This window comes from Pseudophryne corroboree, chromosome 2 (genome assembly GCF_028390025.1).
Source record: "Pseudophryne corroboree isolate aPseCor3 chromosome 2, aPseCor3.hap2, whole genome shotgun sequence".
NCBI classification, from domain to species: domain Eukaryota; kingdom Metazoa; phylum Chordata; class Amphibia; order Anura; family Myobatrachidae; genus Pseudophryne; species Pseudophryne corroboree.
Window position 1 is genome coordinate 1,016,182,199 of NC_086445.1, and position 23,845 is coordinate 1,016,206,043.

The 23,845-nt window shown below is 45.6% G+C and overlaps 1 protein-coding gene across 1 annotated transcript in view; it reads left to right on the forward strand.

Annotated features, from left to right (window-relative positions):
• Window positions 1-23,845, forward strand: part of ABCG1 (ATP binding cassette subfamily G member 1) — a 168,153-nt gene that overhangs the window by 23,596 nt on the left and 120,712 nt on the right. The window contains exon 2 of the mRNA XM_063956688.1: window positions 4,529-4,772. Coding sequence (XP_063812758.1) covers window positions 4,529-4,772 — 244 coding nt within the window. The remainder of the gene's footprint in view (window positions 1-4,528; window positions 4,773-23,845) is intronic.

The window sequence follows — 23,845 nt, forward strand, 5'->3', positions numbered from 1 at the left end:
CCCCTCTCTGACCACCACCTGCTCTCCTTTAACCTATCTCTCTCGACTTCCCCATCTCTACCTCCTAAGGCTACCATCACTAAGCGTAACATTGAAGCTATTGACACCACATTCCTTTCCTCCCTGTTTGATTCACTTCTCTCTCCTATTCTCTCTCTCTCATGCCCTGAACAAGCCACTTCCACATACAATGCATCCCTTACTTCTGCTCTTGACTCTGTTGCTCCACCAACCACTATTCACCCTCGCAAATTAACACCTCAACCCTGGCACACCAAATGCACCAGATATCTGCAAAAATGCTCACGTACTGCTGAGCGACACTGGAGGAAATCACGCTCTAAGGCAGACTTCCTCCATTTCAAACTTATGTTCTCATCCTTCAGTGCCGCCCTTTCTCTTGTTAAACAGTCATGCTTCAAGAACCTCATCTCCTCCCAGTCTTCCAACCCCCGGCGCCTCTTTTCCACTCTCAACTTACTCCTCTGCCCACCTCCACCTCGTCTCCCTTCCTCACTCTCTGCTCTTGACTTTGCCACTTACTTCACATCCAAAATTGACTCCATACGTCAGGACATCACACCACACCAGACCATCAGTAACCAGCTTTCTCCCATCCCTTACCAACCCTCCCCATCCCTCGCACGTACTCTGACATCTTTCTCCCATGCATCTGGAGAGGAAGTCATGGCCCTCATTCGTTCCTGTCCCCTCACCACCTCCCCACTTGACCCTATCCCCTCCCGCCTCCTCCGCTACCTCTCTCCTTCTGCTTGTTCCCATCTTTCCCACCTTCTCAATCTATCCCTCTCATCAGGCACTGTCCCCTCTGCCTTCAAGCATGCACTCATCTCTCCTATTCTTAAAAAACCTACACTTGATCCAAACACTCTCTCCAACTACTGACCCATCTCTCTCCTCCCTTTTGCCTCCAAACTCCTTGAGCGTATTGTCTACAACCGCCTTACTTCCTTTCTTTCCTCACACTCACTGCTTGACCCATTCCAGTCTGGCTTCCGTCCTCTCCACTCCACTGAAACTGCCCTTACAAAAGTTTGCAATGACCTCCATGCTGCTAAATCTAAGGGACACTACTCTATACTTATTCTACTTGATCTCTCTGCTGCTTTTGACACTGTGGACCATCCTCTCCTACTGCAAATTCTTCACTCCATTGGTCTGCGTGACACTGCCCTCTCTTGGCTATCCTCCTACCTTTCTGACCGTTCTTTCGCTGTCTCCTCTCATGACTCCACCTCCCCCTCACTTCCACTAACTGTAGGGGTACCCCAAGGTTCTGTCCTTGGTCCTCTTCTCTTCTCTCTCTATACGTCCTCACTAGGTAAGCTCATTAGTTCTTTTGGTTTCCAATATCATCTCTATGCTGATGACACCCAAATCTATCTTTCCTCTCCAGACCTCTCCCCTGCTCTCCTCACTCGTATCTCCAACTGTCTCTCTGCTACCTCTTCCTGGATGTCCCAGCGCTTTCTTAAACTTAACATGTCTAAGACCGAGCTGATCATCTTTCCTCCCTCCCGCATAACCTCACCTCCTACAATCTCATTATCTATTGATGGCACTACTATCTCCTCTAGCCCCCAAGTGCGCTGTCTTGGAGTAATCCTTGACTCCTCCCTCTCTTTCAAACCACACATTCAGCACCTCTCATAAACCTGCCATTTTCATCTAAAAAATATTTCCAGGATCAGACCCTTTCTGATCCAGGATGCTACTAAGACTCTTATCCACTCACTGGTCATCTCCAGACTGGACTACTGTAATCTGCTCCTGACTGGCATTCCTGACAAATACCTCTCTCCACTCTGATCTATCCTCAATGCTGCTGCCCGGCTCATCTTCCTCACCAAACGCACTACGTCCACTCTCCTCTCTTACTAGACCTTCACTGGCTCCCCTTCCCTTTCAGAGACCATTTCAAGCTTCTCACACTCGCCTACAAAGCCCTCACCCACTCCTCTCCCATCTACATCTCTGACCTTATCTCCCTTTACACTCCCACCCGTCCTCTTCGCTCTGCTAATGCACGCCGACTCTCCTGCCTACGGATTACTTCCTCCCACTCCTACCTCCAAGATTTTTCACGTGCTGCACCACTTCTTTGGAATTCCCTACCTCTCCCCCTCAGACTCTCCACCTCTCTACAAAACTTCAAACGATCTCTCAAGACCCACTTCTTCACCAAACCCAGCCAAATCTCATCCTAACCCTCTGTTCTACGCTCTCTATGTACCCCATCTGTGTCACCCCTGTCTGTCTACCCCTCACCTTTAGAATGTAAGCTCTCACGAGCAGGGCCCTCTTCCCTCATGTGCTTATCCTTTCTTACTTTAATAATCTTCAACTGCACCACATCCAGCAGTCTTCTGCCACCTGATACTTATTCCAGTGTCATCTGCTGATGTAACTATGTTTATTTACCCTGTACTTGTCCTATACTGTCATCTACTGTAAGTTGCTGTTTTCCTGTTTGATTATTTGTTTATGTACTCTGTAATTGGGCGCTGCGGAACCCTTGTGGCGCCATATAAATGAAGGATAATAATAATAATAATAATTTACCTTTGGATGTAAGTCATTTTCATGACACGCCTCTCTGATATAGCAGTACACGTCCGCACTTATAGGGGTTACTTTCACATCTCCCTGAAATGCTTTTATAAAAGTAGGCAAGTATGAGATAGTGTTCACATATTCTAGTTTTAAAAGTCCACTTACATTGTTTCCAGAATTGTTTTTCCAAAATTTCAATGTTGCTTCCCGAAAATGTGGTTTGTCTTCTCTTTTAGTGTACTAGTTATAACTCTTTAATGAATTGTGCTTGTTAGTCTGTTTAGAACCCTTTTAACAGACTCACTATGTAAACCCAGACCCAAATGAATTCTACAAAATGTGAGGCTATGCTGTAATTGGTGTAACACCATTGGCGTAACTATAGTGGGTGCAAGAGTTGCCATTGCTATGGGGCATAGAGGCTTAGGGGGCCTGGATCCAGGTTATAAAGTTGCATACCAATTTCCCAGATTTGCCTGGTAAGCAATTGGGTCTAATAAATTGCCCAGCCTGAATTGTTCGACACTACATTGTCAGTGAGAGGTGGGTGTAGTGGATGTTATAGTGGTAAGGGGGCACTGTAATGTGGCATAATCTGATCTACTCATTGCAATGCAGTTGACACATTTATTGTTACTTAGTAAGAACTAGGACACTTTAATGTGGCATAATATGAACTGGCAGTGTAACGTGGCATCATTCAAACTGGAGGGCACTGTAATGTGGCACAGTATGAACTGGAGGGCACTGTAATGTGGCATAATATGAACTGGAGGGCACTGTAATGTGGCACAGTATGAACTGGAGGGCACTGTAATGTGGCACAGTATGAACTGGAGGGCACTGTAATGTGGCATAATATGAACTGGGGACACTGTATGTTATAATGTGAATTGAGGATACTGTGTGGCATAATGTGTACTGGCAACCCTACAGTGTGACATCATGTAGGTTACAGAACTACAGTACGATGGTTCATAAAATAAACTAGGGCACTACCCCTTTCACATCTCCAATGCCGGATCCCACCCAGGAATTGGAAACGGGTCCTTACCGGGTGGGATCCAGCATTGGAGACTCTCCTACCCCTTTCGCTGGCTTCCAGACCCGGCAATATGCCGGGTCGGTTGCCATAGCAGCGGGGGGTGGAGCTGGCAGCGGGGCGGAGGTGGTGCTGGGAGATGAGCTCATCTCTGCGCCACCTCTCCCTATCTAGTAAACGGGTCCCGGTTTGCATCGACCCGGGAATCCGTTTATGCAGCCACGGGAATAACACTGATTATAACCCGGGTTGAATTACTGGGTCAGGAGACTTGGGAATTTGGACTTGGCACTTTCACACCACACACTGACCCTGAAAGGGGTACATGGGGCATAACATAAACTAGGGCACTACTATGGGGCATAACGTGAACTAGGGCACTACTATGGGGCATAACGTGAACTAGGGCACTACTATGGGGCATAACATGAACTAGGGCACTACTATGGGGCATAACATGAACTAGGGCACTACTAGGGGGCATAACATGAACTAGGGCACTACTATGGGGCATAACATGAACTAGGGCACTACTATGGGGCATAACATGAACTAGGGCACTACTAGGGGGCATAACATGAACTAGGGCACTACTATGGGGCATAACATGAACTAGGGCACTACTATGGGGCATAACATGAACTAGGGCACTACTAGGGTTCAGAAGCTAAACTAGGACCCTATGATTGGGCATAAAATGTATAACTTCTGCAGAGAGAGACGTCTCTCAAGGATCATTGGGCAGGGGCCCTTTCAGTATGTTGCTATGGGGCCCCAAAAGTTCTGGTTACGCCCCTGTGTAACACTCTTTAACATTTGTGTCTAATATACAGTAGTATTCCTTAGTAAATGCACCCCATATTACTGTATCATTTTGCAATTAAGATTTCATACTTTATATTTTTTCTGCAGAGTTCCAGTATTTCTTCTGCCGCAATGTCAGAGTCAAAATCCGTTTGCGTATGTCTGGATGAAGTGGTCTCCAACTGCGCCGGCAACCAAGACACTCCGCTGCTTAACGGACATTTAAAAAAAGTCGACAACAGCCTCACAGAGGCCCAGCGCTTCTCCTCCCTACCCCGGAGGCCGGCTGTGAATATTGAATTCAAGGATCTCTCATTTTCTATCCCTGAGGGGCCATGGTGGAAAAAGAAAGGTAATTAAAGAGTTAAAAGGACATGATGCTGACTGATTATCTTTAAAAAAAAAAAAAAAAAAAGGAAAAAGATGTTTTGCTATGCTCCTAATAATGCAATGGTATACGTCTTCTTATATGACATTTTTATGAAGTGATAGGTGGATAATTTAATATTGCTGAAGCATTCGGTATTCCTGTCATCAGGCTCTCATTAATGCTTCCGAGCAGCCAAGCCACCAGCCAGCTCAGCCCATTGCGAGGTCTCAGTAAGGGTGAGAGAGTTCTCCCCTTTGAGACAAGTCGTAAGATCTAAAGAGTGGTCTTTTGAAGCCTGCAGTCTGTAGGGACAATGCTCTAATTTAAGCCAGTGGGGGTTATTTTCCGAGTTGTTTGCAAACTAAAAAAGATGTCAATTGGGCAAAATCATGCTGCACTGCAGGTGGGGCAGATGTAACACGTGCAGAGAGTTAGATTTGGGTGGGCTATTTTGTTTCTGTGCAGGGTAAATACTGGATGCTTTATTTTTACACTGCAATTTAGATTTCAGTTTGAACACACCCCACCCAAATCCAACTCTCTCTGCACATGTTACACCTGCCCCACCTGCCGTGCAGCATGGTTTTGCCTAGTTGTTAACTTTTCTGTTTGCTAACAACTCTGTATATCCCCTTATATACAGTAAGACCAATTCATCGTTGCAATGCTTTAGGTTCAGGCCAGCATGAAAGACATTTTGTCTGAGGTGTTTTGAACCAAGTTAAAAAGTAAAAAAATGTTATTGGTTAATAAACATTCCTATTCATCATGAAAGTGTTCTGCAGTCATTGGGTAGTATTTACTAAAATGTTTTTTTATGTGTATAAAGTTGCTGTAGCCCATAGAAAGTAACCAACCACAGTTTACTTTTATATTCTAACCTGCATTTAAAAAATGAAAGCTAGATTCTGATTGGTTGGTGTTGCATACAGTACCTTTATGTAAATATCACAGTCTCATTAGCCTATCTCCACCCCACTGTGAGCAAATCAGCCAGAAATGTGAATTATCTCAACAAGCAACTGCATGTTCCTTTGTCCTGCTTCAGGACCTCTTCTTCCTCATCATTACCATGCTCACAAAAAGAAAAATGATCCTGCGCGGAGATGCAATCTCATCCTGCACACCGGACGCCGGGTTGTAGTTACAGTTTGCCGTGTCAGTACATTCCTTTTTTCCACATCAATCCCTTTACTCACAATGAAAAACGAGACAAAGGAACAATGAAAAGCTTCCACTCAAACACAAAGACCACTGGCTGCGCCCTGAAGTATGGCACTTATGTAAATACTTGAAGGTGAAATGCAAAGCTTTACCTACAGTGGCAGGAACATCTGAGACGTGTTTCCATTGTCACCCATTGTTGTGGGACATATTTATTAGAGAGATGGGGAATATTCTAACCTGAACCAATTACAAGAGTTATATTTGGTGCCTCATCGCCAAACAAACTGCCTCCTTTCACATTCTGTTTCCTATGGAAGAACTTCTGATGACTTCTTCTTAATGGACCTTCTGATGACCTTTCATGCACATTATTTAGCACTACCATCCCAATATCTTCTCTATCCTGTGCATATCTGCATTCTACCGTGTAACCTGTTCCCTTGCATTGCATAATAATAATAATAATAATAAAATAATAATAATAAGAAGAAGAAGAAGAATATAAAATAAAATAAAGAACCCGTTAGCAGTCCTTCTGTCCTGTTATTAGATTATGACACTACTATAAACATATATGTATGTGTATATATTTCAGGGCAGGACATTGAGAGTTGGTCAGCCAGCTATCATAAAAGGGTGCAGTTTCCTATTTGGAGTTTGGTGTAGTGGAACAACAATGCACTATCTCTAATTATCAGAGAGCTGCAGACTATACAATGAAGTGTACTTCCTATGTATTCTGATGCTAGATTCCTGCGTTGCCTGTACTTGGCTTTAATTGTAGCCTCTCAAGTCTCCTTCCATATTATCTTCTCAATCTATAGATATCTGTCTTAAAAGACCAACCTTCATCTTCACTGGTTCATAAAATGAAACAAAATATTGTTCTTTTTGCCCCCTCTAACAACACTTGTGGGGGAGGGGGTTGACATCCTTGGCGGAAGTCAGATGGTTCTCCACCACTCATGTCAAAGAGGCAATTTTTTATTTCCCCGATGCAGGGGGCACATCATTAAGCCCCGCCTCACTGCTGTGTCCATCCCCACCCCCTTCCTTCATTGGCCCACCATGTGATGTTCATACCATCAATAGTTTGTTGTCAATGATTTTGTGCCGTCAATGCGTAGCACCAATTTCACCATATGGATCGTTAACCCTTAGTAGCCATCCCTGGAACTTGGATGAGAATCTTCAGCAAAATAGCTAACAGTAAATAAATGTATATAAAGTGGGAAAGGGCTTACTGTCTCCTAAAGCTCATATTTAATCAGTATACTGTAGATCCCCTTACTAGATTGGAATACAAGTACATCCTATGTACTTTTGGATTATAAGCACCTCTAAACTGACTTTCACTTGGTACAGGCAGTCAGTAATCTCTTGAAAAGTAAATTACAAGTTGGTGCAGAAGGTTATTAAGTCAGCTGCAGGCTGATTCTTGCTTCAGCGGCTAATCTCACTAAGTATAGTATTCTCTCCTACGATTAGAGCCAGCGGCCTTTATAATAGGAGAGATGAATCAGAGACAGGAATGTTCTATATTCCCAGTGTGTTATCGCTCCCAACTCACGGGAATGTTCTGACACCTCGCCGGATACGTATTCACATGTCTCACACGTGCTGAAAAACAGCCTTGTTTCCATTACTCATATAAGTAGAGACGAGATGAGCAAAATTGTGGTGAGATTTCACATGTAGCTAATTTGTGTACATAAAGCCACATTTTGTGGAGTATACAGTCTATAGATAGAGATGAGCCAGTGACCATCCATTCATACTGCGTGGGGTGTAGTTGGGGGATTTGGGGGGTAAATCTCAAGTGTGACATTTAATTAATAAAAGAGGAAATAAAAAGAGGAAGTTGCATCACAGGAACTGGAAGCAAGGCGATGGCCTTTTATTGCGTAAGATTCAATGGGGGATATTCAATTGTTTGAAAAGTCGGTTGGGTGTCTGTTTTTTCCTGTCTATTAGAAAACAGACACACAACTGACTTTTCAAACAATTGAATACCCACCAATGTGTGTAATATCACACTGCAATACTATACAGCTGTACTACCCCTGTGCCTAGTGCTGCAATCAGAGTGCAAAACTTTGCTGTGTATAATTTCCAAACACAGGTTATTCCATACAGTAACTAGATATTCTTTTGCTCCTGCCCCTGGTCTTCACTGTTCTTGTACCTGTTCTTCATTGCTCCTGCCCCTGTTCTTAATTGCTCCTGCACCTGTTCTTCATTGCTCCTGCACCTGTTCTTCATTGCTCCTGCACCTGTTCTTCATTGCTCCTGCACCTGTTCTTCATTGTTCCTGCACCTGTTTTTATTGCTCCTGCACCTGTTCTTCATTGTTCCTTCACCTGTTCTTCATTGCTCCTGTACCTGTTCTTCATTGTTCCTGGCCTTTTTCTACACTCTTACTGTTCCTTTTCTACATTGCTCCTGCCCCTGTTCTTCATTGCTCTTGCCACTGTTCTTGATTGCTCCTGCCTATGTTCTTCATTGATTCTACCTCTGTTCTTCATTGTTCCTGCAACTGTTCTTCATTGTTCCTGCCCTTGTTCTTCATTGCTCCTGCCCCTGTTCTTCATTGCTCCTGCCTATGTTCTTCATTGATTCTACCTCTGTTCTTCATTGTTCCTGCAACTGTTCTTCATTGTTCCTGCCCCTGTTCTTCATTGTTCCTGCCCCTGATCTTCATTGTTCCTTCCTCTGTTGTTCATTGTTCCTGCCTCTTTTCTTCATTGCTGCTACCTCTGTTCTTCATTGTTCCAGCCACTGTTCTTCATTGTTCCTACTCCTGTTCTTCATTGTTTCGGCCACTGTTCTTCATTGTTTCTGCCACTGTGCTTCATTATTCCTGCCACTGTGCTTCATTGTTCCTGCCACTGTGCTTCATTGTTCCTGCCCCTGTTCTTCATTGCTCCTGTCCTGTTCTTCATTGTTCCTGCCCCTGGTTTTCATTGTTCTTTCACCTGTTCTTCATTGTTCCTACCACTGTTCTTCATTGTTTCTGTCACTGGACTTCAATGTTTCTGCCCCTGTGCTTTATTGTTCCTACCAGTGTTCTTCATTGTTTCTGCCACTGTTCCTCATTGTTCCTGCCCTGGTCTTCATTGTTCCTGCCCCTGTTCTTTATTGTTCCTTCCCATGTTCTTCATTGTTTCTGCCACTGTTCTTCATTGTTGCTGCCCCTGTTCTTCACTGCTCCTACCCCTGTTCTTCATTGTTCCTGCACTAATTCTTCATTGCTGCCCATGTTCTTCATTGTTTTTGCCCCTGTTCTTCATTGGTTCTGCCACTGTTCCTCATTGCTCCTGCCCAGGGCCGGACTGGGACTAAAAATAGGCCCTGGCATTTTTGAAGCACACAGGCCCACCTCTGTGACTCCTCCCCTTACTATTCCTGACTCCTCCCACTTATTAGTCTATGTTCTTACAAATAAAATTAATATTCTAACAACATACAGGCGTACATCATTCTCTATTAAAATATACACAACCAGTGGTTGAAGTGGAAATTTTTAAGTGGGGGTATGGAAATGTGAGGCTTGTAATTAAGCGCGCGCGCTCCGGAAAAGGGGGTGTGGCCACTCAAAGGGGGCGTGGTCACTCAAAAGGGGGTGTGGTCTTCAGTGTAATTTACCACACCATACACCCCTTATACGCATTATGCACCACAATAGTAGGACCCCTTATACTATCTAGTACTGCTGCCCCTTTCACATTATACCACACAGTATAAGACAAAATTCACATTACAGCACCCGGTATGAGTCGAAATTTACATTATATGCCCCCGATAGTGCAGTGCCAGGTATACAAATGCCCCCACAGTGCCAGGTATACAGATGCCCCCACAGTGCCAGGTAAACAATTGCCCCCACAGTGCCAGGTAAACAATTGCCCCCACAGTGCCAGGTACACAAATGCCCCCACAGTGCCAGATCCACAAATGCCCCCCACAGTGCCAGGTATACAAATGCCCCCACAGTGCCATGTATACAAATGCCCCCACAGTGCCAGGTATACAAATGCCCCCACAGTGCCAGGTATACAGATGCCCCCACAGTGCCAGGTATACAGATGCCCCCACAGTGCCAGGTATACAAATGCCCCCACAGTGCCAGGTAACCAATTGCCCCCACAGTGCCAGGTAAACAATTGCCCCCACAGTGCCAGGTACACAAATGCCCCCACAGTGCCAGATCCACAAATGCCCCCCACAGTGCCAGGTATACAAATGCCCCACAGTGCCAGCCAATTGCCCCCACAGTGCCAGGTATACAATTGCCCCACAGTGCCAGCCAATTGACCCCACAGTGCCAGGTATACAATTGCCCCCACAGCAGCCAGTGCTGCAGCTGCTTACCGCTGCTGCACTGCTGCTGTTGCTGCTGCTCCTCCTCCTCCGGGCTGTGAGGGACGGGGGTGAGAACGCCAGGCGCCCGCCAGCACGGCTGTGTCTGGCGCGGCAGCGTATAGTGTTCAAACCAGCCGCCGGTTCGTGAGCCAATCAGAGCTCGCGGACCGGCGGCTTCTGATTGGCTGCCGGTCCGCGAGCTCTGATTGGCTCACGAACCGGCGGCTGCTTTGAAGTCCGCTATACGCGCCGCGCCAGACACAGCCGTGCTGGCGGGCGCCCGGCGTTCTCACCCCCGTCCCTCACAGCTCTCCAAGCCTGACAGCTGAGACGCGCTGCCGCCGGACTGAGCGGCAGCGCGTCTCAGTGACCGCTGGACCGGCCCACGTGGCCATCGGCCCTTCTGGCATCTGCCAGAAGTGCCAGATGGCCAGTCCGGCCCTGCTCCTGCCCCTGTTATTCTGTGTTCCTGCTCTTATTTTTCATTGCTCCTGCCCGTTTTTCATTGCTCCTGCCTATGTTCTTCATTGTTTCTGTCTCTGTTCTTTATTATTCCTGCCACTGTTCTTCATTGTTCCTGCCACTGTTCTTCATTGCTCCTGACCCTGTTCTTCAGTGTTCCTGCCCCTGTTCTTCTTTGTTCCTGCCACTGTTCTTTATTGTTCCTGCTCATGTTCTTCATTGTTCCTGCCACTGTTCTTCAATGTTCTTGCCACTGTTCTTTATTGTTCCTGCTCATGTTATTCATTGTTCCTGCCCCTGTTCTTCATTGCTTTTGTCCATTCTATTTTGCTCCTGCCCTTGTTCTACATTGTTCCTACCCCGGTTCTTCATTGCTCCTGCCCCTGTTCTTAATTGATACTTCCCCTGTACTTCATTGTTCTTGCCCATGTTCTTCATTGCTCCTGAACCTGTTCTACATTGCTTCTGCCACTGGCCTTTATTGTTCTTCATTGTTCCTGCTCCTGTTCTTCATTGTTCCTGCCCTGGTCTTCATTGTTCCTTCCTCTGTTGTTCATTGTTCCTGCCACTATTCTTCATTGTTCTGGACACTGTGTTCTGCCACTGGCCTTCAATGTTCCTGCTCCTGTTCTTCATTGTTCCTGCCCCTGTTCTTCATTGTTCCTTCCTCTGTTCTTCATTGTTCCTGCCCCTGTTTTTCATTGTTCCGTCCCCTGTTCTTCATTGTTTCTGTCACTGGCCTTCAATGTTCCTGCCACTGTTCTTCAGTGTTCCTGCCCCTGTTCTTCAGTTCCTGTCCTGCAGCTGTTCTTCATTGTTCCTGCCCTAATTCTTCATTGCTGCCCATGTTCTTCATTGTTTTTGCCCCTGTTATTCATTGGTTCTGCCACTGTTCCTCATTGCTCCTGCCCCTGTTATTCAGTGTTCCTGCTCTTATTTTTCATTGCGCCTGCCCCTGTTCTTCATTGCTGCTACCTCTGTTCTTCATTGTGTCTGTCTCTGTTCTTTATTATTCCTGCCACTGTTCTTCATTGTTCCTGCCACTGTTCTTCAGTGTTCCTGCCACTGTTCTTCATTGCTCCTGACCCTTTTCTTCAGTGTTCCTGCCCCTGTTCTTCTTTGTTCCTACTACTGTTCTTTATTGTTCCTGCTCATGTTCTTCATTGTTCCTGCCCCTGTTCTTCATTGCTTTTGTCCATTCTTTTTTGCTCCTGCCCTTGTTCTACATTGTTCCTGCCCGGTTCTTCATTGCTCCTGCCCCTGTACTTAATTGATACTTACCCTGTACTTCATTGTTCTTGCCCTCGTTCTTTATTGCTCCTGAACCTGTTCTACATTGCTTCTGCCACTGGCTTTTATTGTTCTTCATTGTTCCTGCTCCTGTTCTTCATTGTTCCTGCCCTGGTCTTCATTGTTCCTTTCTCTGTTGTTCATTGTTCCTGCCACTGTTCTTCATTGTTCTGGCCACTGTGTTCTGCCACTGGCCTTCAATGTTCCAGCCCCTGTTCTTCATTGTTCCTCCTCCTGTTCTTCATTGTTCCTGCCCCTGTTCTTCATTGATCCTGCCCTGTTCTTCATTGTTCCTGCCCCTGGTTTTCATTGTTCCGTCCCCTGTTCTTCATTGTTTCTGTCACTGGCCTTCAATGTTCCTGCCACTGTTCTTCAGTGTTCCTGCCCCCGTTCTTCAGTTCCTGTCCTGCAGCTGTTCTTCATTGTTCCTGCCCTAATTCTTCATTGCTGCCCATGTTCTTCATTGTTTTTGCCCCTGTTATTCATTGGTTCTGCCACTGTTCCTCATTGCTCCTGCCCCTGTTATTCAGTGTTCCTGCTCTTATTTTTCATTGTGCCTGCCCCTGTTCTTCATTGCTGCTACCTCTGTTCTTCATTGTTTCTATCTCTGTTCTTTATTATTCCTGTCACTGTTCTTCATTGTTCCTGCCACTGTTCTTCAGTGTTCCTGCCACTGTTCTTCATTGCTCCTCACCCTGTTCTTCAGTGTTCCTGCCCCTGTTCTTCTTTGTTCCTGCCACTGTTCTTTATTGTTCCTGCTCATGTTCTTCATTGTTCCTGCCCCTGTTCTTCATTGCTTTTGTCCATTCTTTTTTGCTCCTGCCCTTGTTCTACATTGTTCCTGTCCGGTTCTTCATTGCTCCTGCCCCTGTTCTTAATTGATACTTTCCCTGTACTTCATTGTTCTTGCCCTCGTTCTTCATTGCTCCTGAACCTGTTCTACATTGCTTCTGCCACTGGCCTTTATTGTTCTTCATTGTTCCTGCTCCTGTTCTTCATTGTTCCTGCCCTGGTCTTCATTGTTCCTTCCTCTGTTGTTCATTGTTCCTGCCACTGTTCTTCATTGTTATGGCCACTGTGTTCTGCAACTGGCCTTCAATGTTCCAGCCCCTGTTCTTCATTGTTCCTGCTCCTGTTCTTCATTGTTCCTGCCCCTGTTCTTCATTGATCCTGCCCTGTTCTTCATTGTTCCTGCCCCTGGTTTTCATTGTTCCGTCCCCTGTTCTTAATTGTTCCTGCCACTGTTCTTCAGTGTTCCTGCCCCCGTTCTTCAGTTCCTGTCCTGCAGCTGTTCTTCATTGTTCCTGCCCTAATTCTTCATTGCTGCCCATGTTCTTCATTGTTTTTGCCCCTGTTATTCATTGGTTCTGCCACTGTTCCTCATTGCTCCTGCCCCTGTTATTCAGTGTTCCTGCTCTTATTTTTCATTGCGCCTGCCCCTGTTCTTCATTGCTGCTACCTCTGTTCTTCATTGTTTCTGTCTCTGTTCTTTATTATTCCTGTCACTGTTCTTCATTGTTCCTGCCACTGTTCTTCAGTGTTCCTGCCACTGTTCTTCATTGCTCCTGACCCTGTTCTTCAGTGTTCCTGCCCCTGTTCTTCTTTGTTCCTGCCACTGTTCTTTATTGTTCCTGCTCATGTTCTTCATTGTTCCTGCCCCTGTTCTTCATTGCTTTTGTCCATTCTTTTTTGCTCCTGCCCTTGTTCTACATTGTTCCTGCCCGGTTCTTCATTGCTCCTGCCCCTGTTCTTAATTGATACTTTCCCTGTACTTCATTGTTCTTGCCCTCGTTCTTCATTGCTCCTGAACCTGTTCTACATTGCTTCTGCCACTGGCCTTTATTGTTCTTCATTGTTCCTGCTCCTGTTCTTCATTGTTCCTGCCCTGGTCTTCATTGTTCCTTCCTCTGTTGTTCATTGTTCCTGCCACTGTTCTTCGTTGTTCTGGCCACTGTGTTCTGCCACTGGCCTTCAATGTTCCAGCCCCTGTTCTTCATTGTTCCTGCTCCTGTTCTTCATTGTTCCTGCCCCTGTTCTTCATTGATCCTGCCCTGTTCTTCATTGTTCCTGCCCCTGGTTTTCATTGTTCCGTCCCCTGTTCTTCATTGTTCCTGCCCCTGGTTTTCATTGTTCCGTCCCCTGTTCTTCATTGTTCCTACCACTGTTCTTCATTGTTTCTGTCACTGGCCTTCAATGTTCCTGCCACTGTTCATCAGTGTTCCTGCCCCTGTTCTTCAGTTCCTGTCCTGCAGCTGTTCTTCATTGTTCCTGCCCTAATTCTTCATTGCTGCCCATGTTCTTCATTGTTTTTGCCCCTGTTATTCATTGGTTCTGCCACTGTTCCTCATTGCTCCTGCCCCTGTTATTCAGTGTTCCTGCTCTTATTTTTCATTGCGCCTGCCCCTGTTCTTCATTGCTGCTACCTCTGTTCTTCATTGTTTCTGTCTATGTTCTTTATTATTTCTGCCACTGTTCTTCATTGTTCCTGCCACTGTTCTTCAGTGTTCCTGCCACTGTTCTTCATTGCTCCTGACCCTGTTCTTCAGTGTTCCTGCCCCTGTTCTTCTTTGTTCCTGCCACTGTTCTTTATTGTTCCTGCTCATGTTCTTCATTGTTCCTGCCCCTGTTCTTCATTGCTTTTGTCCATTCTTTTTTGCTCCTGCCCTTGTTCTACATTGTTCCTGCCAGGTTCTTCATTGCTCCTGCCCCTGTTCTTAATTGATACTTTCCCTGTACTTCATTGTTCTTGCCCTCGTTCTTCATTGCTCCTGAACCTGTTCTACATTGCTTCTGCCACTGGCCTTTATTGTTCTTCATTGTTCCTGCTCCTGTTCTTCATTGTTCCTGCCCTGGTCTTCATTGTTCCTTCCTCTGTTGTTCATTGTTCCTGCCACTGTTCTTCATTGTTCTGGCCACTGTGTTCTGCCACTGGCCTTCAATGTTCCAGCCCCTGTTCTTCATTGTTCCTGCTCCTGTTCTTCATTGTTCCTGCCCATGTTCTTCATTGATCCTGCCCTGTTCTTCATTGTTCCTGCCCCTGGTTTTCATTGTTCCGTCCCCTGTTCTTCATTGTTCCTACCACTGTTCTTCATTGTTTCTGTCACTGGCCTTCAATGTTCCTGCCACTGTTCTTCAGTGTTCCTGCCCCCGTTCTTCAGTTCCTGTCCTGCAGCTGTTCTTCATTGTTCCTGCCCTAATTCTTCATTGCTGCCCATGTTCTTCATTGTTTTTGCCCCTGTTATTCATTGGTTCTGCCACTGTTCCTCATTGCTCCTGCCCCTGTTATTCAGTGTTCCTGCTCTTATTTTTCATTGCGCCTGCCCCTGTTCTTCATTGCTGCTACCTCTGTTCTTCATTGTTTCTGTCTCTGTTCTTTATTATTCCTGCCACTGTTCTTCATTGTTCCTGCCACTGTTCTTCAGTGTTCCTGCCACTGTTCTTCATTGCTCCTGAACCTGTTCTTCAGTGTTCCTGCCCCTGTTCTTCTTTGTTCCTGCCACTGTTCTTTATTGTTCCTGCTCATGTTCTTCATTGTTCCTGCCCCTGTTCTTCATTGCTTTTGTCCATTCTTTTTTGCTCCTGCCCTTGTTCTACATTGTTCCTGCCCGGTTCTTCATTGCTCCTGCCCCTGTTCTTAATTGATACTTACCCTGTACTTCATTGTTCTTGCCCTCGTTCTTTATTGCTCCTGAACCTGTTCTACATTGCTTCTGCCACTGGCCTTTATTGTTCTTCATTGTTCCTGCTCCTGTTCTTCATTGTTCCTGCCCTGGTCTTCATTGTTCCTTCCTCTGTTGTTCATTGTTCCTGCCACTGTTCTTCATTGTTCTGGCCACTGTGTTCTGCCACTGGCCTTCAATGTTCCAGCCCCTGTTCTTCATTGTTCCTGCTCCTGTTCTTCATTGTTCCTGCCCCTGTCCTTCATTGATCCTGCCCTGTTCTTCATTGTTCCTGCCCCTGGTTTTCATTGTTCCGTCCCCTGTTCTTCATTGTTTCTGTCACTGGCCTTCAATGTTCCTGCCACTGTTCTTCAGTGTTCCTGCCCCTGTTCTTCAGTTCCTGTCCTGCAGCTGTTCTTCATTGTTCCTGCCACTGTTCTTTATTGTTCCTGCTCATGTTCTTCATTGTTCCTGCCACTGTTCTTCATTGCTCTAGCTACTGTTCTTTATTGCTCCTGCCCTTGTTCTTCATTGTTCCTGCCACTGTTCTTTATTGTTCCTGCTCATGTTCTTCATTGTTTCTACCACTGTTCTTCATTGTTCCTGCCCCTGTTCTTCACTGCTACTGCCCTTATTCTTCATCGCTGCACATGTACTTCATTGTTTTTGACCTATTCTTCATTGGTTCTGCCACTGTTCCTCATTGCTCCTGCCCCTGTTATTCAGTGTTCCTGCCCTTATTCTTCATTGCTACTGCCCCTGTTTTTCATTGCTCCTGTCTCTGTTCGTCATTGTTGCTACCTCTGTTCTACATTGTTTCTGCCACTGTTCTTCATTGCTCCTGCCCCTGTTCTTCATTGTTCCTTTTTGTTCCTGTTCGTGGTACCATGAATCATGTCTTCACAGCCGGCTGTGGGTTGCGGCGCCCTCTCTGCAGTCCTAGCCTGCTGCTGCTGCGGTGGGAAAGGGACACTCATTTCACCTCGGATATTGGGGATTTTGGCAGGCGAAACCAAGCCCCCGGAAACATGCGAAAACGGGGCTGTTTTTACCGAAAACACACAGGTGTCATTGAACCTGTGTGCCTTCGGGAGGTCAGCTTTTTTTTTTTTTTTAATGGGCAATCCATATTAGATAGCCTGTAAAAAAAAAATCAGTAAAACATCGGAAAAAGTCAGATAAACGGACGTTTTTTTGGAACCGATGTTAATTCACCGGTAATTGGATATCCCCCTTATTGTATTCCACCACTAAGAATGACATAAGGTAGAAAGGCTGAGTGGCCAAATATTCGTCCTTGTACACTAGTTACCTCACATAGGGGTACATTTACTAAGATGGGAGTTCTATTTAAAATGGGATGTTGCCCATAGCAACCAATCAGATTTTACTTCTCATTTATTTAGCACCTTCTAGAAGATAATACCTGGAATCTGATTGGTTGCTACGGGCAACATCCCATCTTAAATAGAACTCCCATTTTAGTAAATACACCCCATAACGTCTGTTTCCTCATGTCAGTTTGTTTTGTAGGCGTGTTGCTCAGTGCTATAGGTGCATGGTAGGAAACAGGTTTATTATACAGTAGTACACCCTAAAGCTTTTCCTATATGTTGTGTTGTGCTGTGTCAGTGTAATTTCTGTAGCCATGAAAGTTCACCCTTTGCAGCCATTCCTTTCCTACAGTATAGAGCTTTTCACGTTTGTGAATTGTAAAGTTCTGAAAAATTGCTTATATAATGTCAAGCCTTTCAGGTGGAATCAGAAAAAGCTCTAGGGATGTTTTGTGGTTCTGTAGCAGCAGCTTCTTCATTCTGCATTTAAAGGATGCTGTATTCGCAGACAGGAATCCATTATCTCTGCAGTTACACTGCACATAAGTGAAAGTTCATCCTCTATAAAAGAACACGATCAAGATTTACATTACTTATCACCGCATGTCTCAGAGATTTGTAATATTATTTCAGGTTATTTATTAGGGGGCAGTAGCCGGGACATGGGCTTGTGTTTTCCTTATAGAACACAATTACTTAGGCTATAACAAATCGTTAAACATTGGAATAATTAAAATGGCCATTGCAATTATCAATTTACATACCGTTATTGTATTATTTGTGACTAGTTACCATCCCGTCAAAATGACGGAACAACATAGCAGGAATGTCAGCACCAGAGGCTGTGCGCGCCCAAACGGAGCAACATTTGAATTGCTCCGTCGGGTGTTATCTAGTGGTATCGGGTGTGCAAAACATTTGAATTCCCCCCATAGAGGTGAGGAGCAGCATTAGCCTTTTATTATAAAGGATATTTAATTGAGATTCAAGGTTTGGTGAAAGTCAGTGGCTGCGCAGAGTCTTTCCTGTCCTTTAAAGGACTTGATGTTGGTGTTGGTGGAAACTGAGACTCAACTGATACTTTTATTTGCACCAAACAGATGCACTGCTAGTGGTGCTATGCTGCCAGTGATGTACAAGGCCAGACTATAGGGGTGAGGGGGTGGGGTTTGCGAACAGGTTGGTCCCCATACTGCTGTAAAGCAAATATTGCCCCAGCTACAGACAAATTACCTGGAAAATGAAGCAGTGGCTGTTTCCAAGTGACTTGTGCATGTGCAGTAGAGAAGTCTCTGGGAACTGATGTGAACAAGCTAGATGTGAAACGTACGTCATCAGCGGGACGTGGGCGTGCATTGTTCACGGAGGTGCAAGAATTACACCCGACCCGGCGTCCGGCTCCCGTAACGGCTCCCTGCAAGTGACGGAGACTTGACTCTGCTCTGGACGTGGGCGCACATAGTGTATGGAGGTGCGGGAATCACACCCGACCCGGCATCCGGCTACTGCAGCGGTTCTCTGCAATTGACGGAGAACTCACCTTGCTCTCTCACAGGCACAGCAGGCGTGACATTAATAAGGTATTCAGAGCTGCCCTCTCATCAACTGTATCACATCTGCGGCCCCCCCTGCAATGCTCTTATGCAACAGGGAAGGGGGGATATAGAGCGTGGACAGCAGAAGCTGCTCGCACTGCTCTTTCCTTTCAGTCCTTTGGTGGACGGCTCTTCCCCGCTCTCATTGTATCCACTGCCCACTGTGGCACATGGGGCAACAGTAGAAAGGGAATCCGTTTCCACACACCTAGGACCTTTTATCTCTCAACTCACGTATTCCTTAGGTGGTATCAACTCTGACATGTCATATGAAACTTATAATAGTCTTATACTATAAAACTACCTGTGAATTTCAACTGAATGTCTTAATATACCACACGGATTAATTTAGCCATCAAAGGGGCTACGTGCATGGGGATTTGACAATCTGAGAGAGGTTCAATCACATTATTGGAAATTTGAATGGCCATTCTATTATCCCTTGGTTGGGAATGAGTATAAAACATAAGGCCTCTCTACCTCAACTCTGGTGTGTCTGTACCAATTGGTCTCGATGTTAGGACTAGAGATTAATTGAGAATTACAACACTACTGTCCCTGCAATCAATTTAAGACATAGTCACAGATACTTGTATGTCTAATTTAATCGTTCATCAACAACCTATGTTTTGGGGATATGACTCTTATACCCATATGCGCTTTTTGAAAGAAGTTTTTACTTCAAAGGTATTAGATATTACATCACTACGGAGTGAATTACAAGTTATTCTCTGTTTATCAACAAGGTATGTATCGTTTTTGTCCCTTTGAGAGGATGGAGATCAGTCACCCATATTTATGTATTTTTGTTATTATGTGTACGTGGTTCACAGTAATAAGAACCGTTTGAGTATTTATTAATTGCTTCCATTTTTTCTTTTCATTTACTGAATCCTTTATCCGTTTTTTGGATACAACATTACTAGAGACAGTGTATGTATTATCTGGTCTCTTGCATGAATTGTTCTGTCAGCCACACATTGTTGCAAACTGGTGGACATAACTATGTATCAAAATTACATTTGCACTGTTAGGGCTGTAACACACTGGCCGGTTTCTCCCGGATGGCAAAAAGCCGGACAAACTTTGTCCGGCTTTTTGCCATCCGGGAGAAACCGGCAGAGTCTGTCACACAGGACGGCTGTGAGCCGTGTCTGATGCTGTGCGCATGCGCAGCATCACACACGGCTTGGAAAAAACCCGTTGTGTGTGAAAGCTCCCCTGGCTACAAAGATGGCCCGGCGTTCACTGGCTACAAAGACGGCCCGGCGCCCGCCCGGCAGCCGGACCTTCCAGTGGTGAGACCCGGTTGCAACCCGGCAGCCGGGCCGGGGCCGTGCAGTGTGAAGGGACCCTAGCCCTCACACTGTTAACTACAATGCCGGCACGGGAAAAAGCCGTCCGGCTTTTTCCTGGCCGGCAAAAGCCGGGTAGTGTGTTTTAGCCCTTACTGCAGTCTTGAACAGTAGACTGGTGTAAAAGGTGGCTATATGTTACAATACTTTCACACTATCCTCTCAAGCATATTTTAGGATTAAGAATATCGCCGAATATTTACACAACACGGTCTCTTTCTCCCTTTTGTTTCACCTTTTGAAGTAATACGAAAACTGCCATCCCAGACACACACTGAACGCCATTGATTCGCAGTGTTGGTAGCTTCCTTGAGAGCAATTAATATCAAAATAATTACAGAGACAACAAATATATCCAGTCTCCTTAATAAAGTATATTAGTAGCCAAGAAACACTAATAACTTCAAGCAGAATATCACTTACAGTAGCTTAACACAGATTTTTCTCCTTTTTTAGTATTTCCTTTTTTTCTTGCCCTTATTATATTGACGAATTAGACATTATTTTAATACTCTAATTCCCGGGCAATAATTTGCTGATTTTGTACTCTGGGGCTATCAGATGAATTACCATGCCTGATTATACAGATTTATTTTAAATGTTGAGTAAAAGTTGCGTTTTAATACTGTATTAACATTTCAAAAGAGTGCGCCACACACTAATACCCCTTTCACATCGCACTAAAAACCCGGTATCGACACGGAATATTGCCGTGTCGAAACGGGTCAGTGTGCGATGTGAAAGCTCCTTTTCAGAATTAGCTGGTCGCCTGGCCCGGTAATTCAACCCGGTAAAAAAGAAGGGTTATTACCGGGTTGATTACCGGGTCAGGCGCAGTGTGAATGGGAGCCGTTCCGATGCGACACGGTTCCCATTCACAGCATAGGGAGAGGCGGCGCAGGAGATGAGCTCATTTCCCGGCGCCGCCTCCACCCCTGCCCCTGCTGCTGCTGCGCCCTCCGCTGCTATGGCAACCGACCCAATATATTGCCGGGTCGGAACGCCAGCAACGGAGCCCAAATGCCGGATCCCACCCGGTAAGTACACGTTTCTCTTACCGGGTAGGATCCGGCATTTGCGATCTGAATGCAGCATAAGCCTTTCCTTTAGTGATAAGCCCACTAGTGGTTTACACTAATAACGCCTAGAAAAAAACATTATAACTCAACTTAGTGGCGCACCTCCAACCCAGTTCTAACTAATTCAGGGCTTTCTCCAGCCCCGACTATAGTCCCCTTTATTGGTTGGTTTTGTATAATTACTTCAAATTTTTTTTTGACCTGTGCATTGTCCTTCAGACCTTTGTCTTTCCCCCAAATAACAAGGTGAGGGAGCCATGTTCTTGGAGACCTGCACATGTGCAGTAGACTCTGAACCAACAATGACAGAGACTCCTCCGCTGCCAGAGAGGAGGGGGCCAGATTGGATCCTGCACACGGGCTCTCTCCTCTGTTAAACCGCCCCTGAAGAAGTGCAGATACATTAATATTTCTTGCATGCATGACATACTTGTATACAATAAAAATCTCCTGTCGGGGAGAAGTTCGGATAGGAGACACTGTGGGGGGGCGGGGCCAGGCTGCACATCACTAAGCCCCACCCTGAAATGCTGTGATTCGTGGATCTGTGGGTAGAGGGCGGGGCAAGCATGATGCAGGGTAAATACTGGCTGCTCTTCATGCAACCCACAGAATGCTTTTTTTAGATTTATGTTTGGACACGCCCTGCTTAAATATCAATCTCTCTGCACATGTTACAACTACCCCACCTGCAGTGCAGCACGGTTTTACCCAGGTATCGAGTTACTAACTTGTTTTGCATCGCTCATCAACCCGAAGGGGTATTACAGCCTTGGTGTCAACCTCACCTTAATTTTCCCAGTAGAGATTGTGTAAGGTTGTGAGACATGACCCGAGCCAGGTTTACCCTTCTCTTTTATCAGGTAATTAAACCCTCTAATCCTGATAATTCTGAAAGGCAGAGCTGCGAGCTGTAAGATTACCTCAGATCAGATACATGCCGGCACATTATTATATGGGATCATGCAATGTGTGTATATTAATAATCGGATATGTTTCAGCGCCGGAGCAGCCTGTGCTGAGATTAGTGTCAGTAAGGAATGTACAGTATTGTCTGCATTTACTCTTAAAGACATTGGGGGTAATTCAGATCTGATCGGAGCAGCAAATTTGTTAGCAGTTGGGCAAAACCATGTGCACTGCAGGTGTGGCAGATATAACCATACTTGGCTACCTGACCCTCTTCATGAGGGAGAAAATGCTCTGTTCCTGGACTTTCCTGGTAATGTATGATTGCCATCACCTGTGGTGAGCTAGTTAATTGATAAGAAAGGTGTTTCACCACAGGTGATGGCAATCATACATTACCAGGAAAGTCCAGGAACAGAGCATTTTCTCCCTCATGGAGAGGGTCAGGTAGGCAAGTATTGATATAACATGTGCAGAGAGAGTTAGATTTGGGTGTCTTATATATTTCTGTGCAGGGTAAATACTGGCTGCTTTATTTTTACACTGCAATTTAGATTTCAGTTTGAACCCAAATCTATCTCTCTCTGTACATGTTACATCTGCCCACCCCCCCTTCCCCCTGCAGTGCACTTGGTTTTGCCCAACTGCTAACAAATTTGCTGCTGCGATCAACTCTGAATTAGGCCCATTGATTCAATTAATATCCCATAGCAGATTCTAGTGCTGTCTTTAGGGATTCTACTATACACCATGGACTCAATGTAACAATTAACTGATCCTTCTGTGACTCCTTTACCTCTGAGGTCCTTATTACAATGTAGCAATACATAGCTTTATATGCCTGACTGTAACATAAATGATACAATGCAGCAGAGAGTCCTAAACTCAGGGCCTAATTCAGATCTGATTACAGCAAGAACATTTTTCTCTAATGGGCAAAACCGTGTGCACTGCAGGTGGGTCAGAAGTAACATGTGCAGAGAGAGTTAGAGTTGGGTGGGGTGTGTTCAAACTGAAATCTAAATTGCGGTGTAAAAATAAAGCAGCCAGTATTTACCCTGCACAGAAACAATATAACCCACCCAAATCTAACTCTCTCTGCACATGTTACATCTGCCCCACCTGCAGTGCACATGGTTTTGCCCATTAGAGAAAGATTTTGCTGCTGCGATCAGGTCTGAATTAGGCCCTCAATCTTCAAGGCACCCCCAATGTATCACAAACACTGCGGTGGGTGTCTTTTTCCATTTCTGGGAAGCAACTACCCGCGCAATTCTTTGCAATCGAGTTTGCAAAAAAAAATCGCACTTTTAGTAGTAATAACGATCAGTGTTTAATCCGGCCTTTTTTCCCTATCACATAGACACACACATCACACACTAGGGTAAATTTTTGGCAGAAGTCAGTTAACTTATCAGCATACTTACCGACTTTTTTGCTGCTCTCTCCGGGAGAGAGCAGCCAGGTTGGTTCGGCAGGGGGGCGGGCTGCGATGTGTGTGCAGAGGGGGCCGGGCCGGAGGGGGTCCGGGGGCGTGGCGGAGGCAGGCCGGGGGCGTGGCTATGGGGATCATGTTGTGTAAGCCCCGCCCCCCGCTGTGTAATGCCGCTATTATGGCATTATACAGCAGGGGGCGTGGCTACGATGACGCGATTCAACAAGAATCGCGTCATCGCCTGCCCGGGGGACCCCTGTAATCGGGAGACTTGCGGGAGACTTGCCTGCTCTTCCGGGGGGCCGGGAGGGTCACCCGATTTTCGGGAGCCTCCCGGCCATTCCGGGAGAGTAGGCAAGTCTGCTTATCAGTATGTTTTTGGATCATGGAGGAAAGGAAACCAATGCA